Source organism: Cucumis melo, chromosome 12 (genome assembly GCF_025177605.1).
Source record: "Cucumis melo cultivar AY chromosome 12, USDA_Cmelo_AY_1.0, whole genome shotgun sequence".
NCBI lineage: Eukaryota > Viridiplantae > Streptophyta > Magnoliopsida > Cucurbitales > Cucurbitaceae > Cucumis > Cucumis melo.
In genome coordinates this window covers 15,915,038-15,919,683 of record NC_066868.1, presented here as the reverse complement: position 1 = coordinate 15,919,683, position 4,646 = coordinate 15,915,038, and the positions used below count along the sequence as shown (strand labels likewise).

At 33.4% G+C, this 4,646-nt stretch overlaps 1 protein-coding gene across 2 annotated transcripts; it reads left to right on the top strand.

The window, feature by feature from the left end:
• The first annotated feature begins 3,739 nt into the window (after positions 1-3,739).
• LOC103502199 (protein C2-DOMAIN ABA-RELATED 11) lies at positions 3,740-4,429 on the top strand. Of its 2 annotated transcripts, XM_008466049.3 has the most exons (3): positions 3,740-3,879; positions 3,971-4,069; positions 4,151-4,429. In XM_008466049.3, the coding sequence occupies exons 1-3, from the start codon at positions 3,760-3,762 to the stop codon at positions 4,427-4,429; spliced, it is 498 nt and encodes a 165-aa protein (XP_008464271.2). In that variant the 5' UTR covers positions 3,740-3,759. The 2 variants fall into 2 exon arrangements, with proteins under 2 accessions (XP_008464271.2, XP_050935872.1); XM_051079915.1 differs by having other exon boundaries at positions 3,971-4,429.
• The last annotated feature ends 217 nt before the right edge of the window (positions 4,430-4,646 follow it).

Genomic DNA, 4,646 nt, shown 5'->3' with positions numbered 1-4,646 from the left:
TTCAGGTCATGGCTTCTTCTCATAGGATCAGGTATTGGGGGGTTGAGTTGTCTTGGATTTGTCATCAGGGTATTGGGATGAGTGTGAGGAGGAAGCTATGGCGCGTTCTTTTGTGTGCAACTACTTACTTTATATGGAAGGAGTGGAATCATCGTCTCCATGGTGGTCAGGCTCGTCATCTTATTCTCATTTTCCAGTTTATTTGTACTTGTATTCGTGCTCGTGTTGTTTCATGGCGTGAGGATACTCATCTTCTTATTTAGCTTGTTTTCTTATCCGATATTATCTGCTTGTCCCCGGCCTGTGGGGTTTTCCTTACTTGTTGTTGTGTTGTTTTCCCCTATTTGGTGGATTGTTTTGGGTTTGTTGTCCATTTTTCTTTTGTGACTTTGATTAAACTTTGTTATGCTTGTTATGAGCACTCGTTTGTCTAAGCGTTTTATGCTATGTTGCCTTGACCTCAGGCTGCGAGATCTTCCTTGTTGTTGTATAATAATATCACCTTTTAAAAAAAATGCTTCCAACGAGTAACAAACGCTCGTCCAGTATCAGAAAGCACTGGAAATGCACTTGCAGCGAAGGGAACGAGCTAAGCTCGAGGGCTTCCGGTGTTCGTCCCAAGAAAACGTGAGCGAGAATGCTCCTGACTCGGTTTTCTCATCCTAGGGTAAAAAACGGTCTCCTGACGATTTCTTCCATTTACTCTGTATTGATCATAAGTCTTTCGATCTTTGGGGATCGTACTCCGAGGACTTCAACCCACACTTCAGGCATGCTCCCTGACACGTTTTCCCAAGGTATAGGTCGGGAAGCGAGCTCTTTTGAGGGAGAACAAAGGTGCGACCCAAAACGGTCCAAACGATGGCCAATGCTTCCAACAGGTGCCGAACGCTCGTCCGGTGTCAGAAACCACTGGAAATTATCCATAAAAATTTTCCTTTAACTTTACTTTTTCATATTAATTATTTATACAAAACATAATAATTAATATCATATTCGTCCAAAAATCCAAATTCTTAATTCAAATATTTCCAATAAAATTTTAAATTTTCATAAATTCTAATATGAATTATCTTTAACCAAAAAATTCAATTTTAAGCTCATATCCTCGAGATAACACCAAATAATTTAAAATAATTAATAAAATTTTCCTACAAATTTGGGATGTTGCATTTCTTAATAACTTTCCACACACATACATATATATGGATATGTATAATTAATCCAATACTTTATAGCAAATAAATTCATTAACTTCTAATTTCAATTGATCTAACAACCACGATGATCTAATCATAGATTATTTACTAACAAAATTGCATTAAATTTTGGTGGTACACCCAAATACGGGCGGATTTAGCATAGGCCACCTTATTGTCTTTATATAATATATATAAAGAAAACTATCTAATCTTCAATATTTATAGTTAGCTTAGTGATTACTCTGACTGTTAGCCCCTCTTCCAATAACCCCTTGTCAATATATTTTCTAGATCCGCCACTGTACCCAGACACTTTTAAAGAGAGGGGCGTGAGAATGAAGGAAAATAGTACTTTGATCATTTCTCATGACATTATATTTTGGTATAAACATCCCTAAAAGGGAAACAAAAGTCACCTCTCTAAGTTTGTTGAGCACATCCAATTTTGTATCAATAATAGTGTTATCTTGAAATTTTGTCCATGCGTATTAAACAATAAAACTAAAAGCAACCACAATTTAAATAAATTAAAAATTGAGAAACTTTTGTAAATGTAACAAAACACCAAACTATTTACGATCCATGTAACAAAGCCTATAAAATTAGTTATTTTTTAAATATTCCAGGTTTGCCCTTCCAACATTCTTTTCTTCCTCGCGGTTCGTCTTCCTCCTGCTATTTCGTCTTCCTCGTCTTCCCCTGCGATTTCATCTTTCTTCTTTCCTTTTTTTTTTTCTGCGATTTCTTTCTATCATCTTTCTTATTTTTCAATTCTTTATTTACATCGTTTAATCTTTCCATCGTTTTTCTTCTTCTCCTCTTCTTATTTTTTTTACTTTGATTTCTTTCCATCGTTTTTCTACTTTTCCTTTTCTTTCGCTGCGATTTCTTTTCATCGTCTTTCTTCTTTTTCTTTTTTTTTTACGTAGTTTACATTTGGGTAACCAAATCTAAACTACAAAAAAAAAAAATAGCAAAATCTAAAAGAATCGTCAATAAAGGATCTTGAGAAAAAATTATTTAGATTGGAGTAAAAAATGTAAACGATCGTGTAAAAGAAACAAAAGATTGTGTATAAAGAATCTTGAAAAAAATCATTTAGATTGGAGTAGTCAAATGTAAACGATCGTTTAAAAAAAAAGTAAACGATCGTGTAAAAAAAGTAAAAAATTGTGTATAAAAAATCTTGAAAAAAATCATTTGGATTGAAGTAGCCAAATGTAAACGATCTGTAAAAAAAAAAAAGTAAACAATCGTGTAAAAAAGTAAACGGTCATGTAAAGAAATCTAAATGATCGTGTACCAAAAGAATTAAAAAAATTGTGAACTAAAATTAAAAAAAAAAATCATTTAGATTTGGGTCCCTAAATCTAAACCATCGTGTAACAAAATAAAACGATGAAATTGAAAAGATAAATTGTAGCCATATCTAAATGATCGCGTACGATTGTGTATCAAACAATAACCAAATCTAAACAATCGCAAATATATTAGGCACGTTTTTTCCGTTTTCAGAATTATTCTATAGAATGTAAATATTTTGTCATTTTTTTATATTCTTGAAAATACCCCTTAAAAATTACTCAAACGTTAAAGGGACGTAATCAATTTTTTCTAAAGAAAAATAAATAAATAAAGTAACATAATGTAAAATCGAATTCAAGTAAAAGTATCCCCTACAAACCATCATCTTCATCATCATATAAGAATGAGAATGAGAATGAGAATGTCATTGTGTAAGTTGGAATTCAAGTGAAAGTATCCCCTAATGAGAATGAGAATGACAATGACAATGACATATCCCCTAATGAGAATGAGAATGACAATGACAATCATAATAATCATGAAAATGATGATGATAGAAGTAGTAGTAATAGTAGTAATAATAATAATAGTAATAATAATAATAATAATAATAGTAATAATAGTAATAATAAGAATAGTAATAATTAACAATGATAATAATAGTAATAATTAACAATGATAATAACAGTAATCACAACAATGATAATCATTATAATCACAACAATGATAATAATAATAATGATAAGGATAACAATGATGATAACAATTATAACAATGATAATCATCGTACCGATAACAATGATAACAATGATAATAATAATTAAGAAGAAGAAGAAGAAGTTGGTTGAGTAGAAATTAGTTTAGAATGCTGAACAGAAATGTAAGATTTTAGAGAACACGAATCATCAGTTAAAAACCACTTTAAGGATCAGTAATTCATCTCTAATTTTTTATGATCTTTGGGAATGAACCAAAATTTAGCTTTTCCGTATCTAATTTGTTTCTTAGTTACTAATAAGCGGAGTTTCGTCACTTTGTTTGAGTGGATTTCCAGTTGCGTTTTCAATTAAAAAGAAAACTACATTAAATTTGAGATTTACCTGTATCGATTTGGTTCTGTGTTAATAAAATCTACAATTTCTTCATCTTTCAAACCACAAAGTCTCTCTATTTTCTTCATCCATCCTCAAACAAGCTTTCTCGAGTCCATTGTTGAAGAATCAATTCGAAATTCCAGCTGAGTCGAGAAGTAATGGCGGCGGAACCTTCGGAATCAGGGCGGCTGAAAGTCATCGTAGTCCAAGGGAAAAATCTCGTGATTCGAGATTTCAGAAGTAGCGATCCGTACGTCGTCGTCAAATTGGGGAAACAGGTGCTTCCGATACTCAATTCATTTTTCAATTTCAATCGCAATCGTTTATCGTTTCATTCGATTGACGAATCTCTGTTTCTGATCTATACAGAAAGCAAAAACCAAAGTAATTAAAAATAACCTAAATCCTGTATGGAACGAGGAACTCACTTTCAAAATCGACGCCGAACCTACCGGACTCTTGAACTTCGTAAGTGATTCCGAAAAATCTCAATCGATCGATTGCTCTCTGTTTCTGTTTCCACATCTCATCAGGATTGTTCTTGTACAGGAAGTGTTCGACAAAGATTTGTTCAAGCGAGACGACAGGATGGGGCGAGCATCGATTAACCTTCAACCAATGCAATCTGCAAGTCGGCTAAGTAAGATTCTGAGAATGTCGACCGGCGAGACGACGCTGAGAAAGGTGGTTCCTGGGAGAGACGACTGCGTTGCGGAGGAATACTCGATACGGTGTATCGATGGCGAGGTGGTGCAAGATGTTTGGTTGCGCCTGGGTGGAGTGGAGTCGGGAGAAATTCAAGTCAGAATGAAGTATGTAGAAGAATAGATGAATTTGGAATGAATTAAGGTTCCAAATTGAGAGGGGGAAATTTGAGAAGAAAACCGTTTTAACGTAGCATAGTTTCGGGGATAAAACACGAGTTTGATTCCTACGCTTCATATTCATTGAACTCAAATGAGTAGATGTATATGTTTGATAAATTTGATAATAGTAAAATGTGAACAAAGGAAGATTGTCCTTGTGCATGACTTCAGAGATGATT

What these genes read in the sequence shown, in the direction of transcription:
- LOC103502199 (XM_051079915.1), top strand. Translation starts at nt 3,760, where the DNA reads ATGGCGGCGGAACCTTCGGAATCAGGGCGGCTGAAAGTCATCGTAGTC. An exon ending in TCGTCAAATTGGGGAAACAG is followed by an intron (nt 3,880 to 3,970) that starts GTGCTTCCGATA and finishes TGATCTATACAG; the next exon opens with AAAGCAAAAACCAAAGTAAT.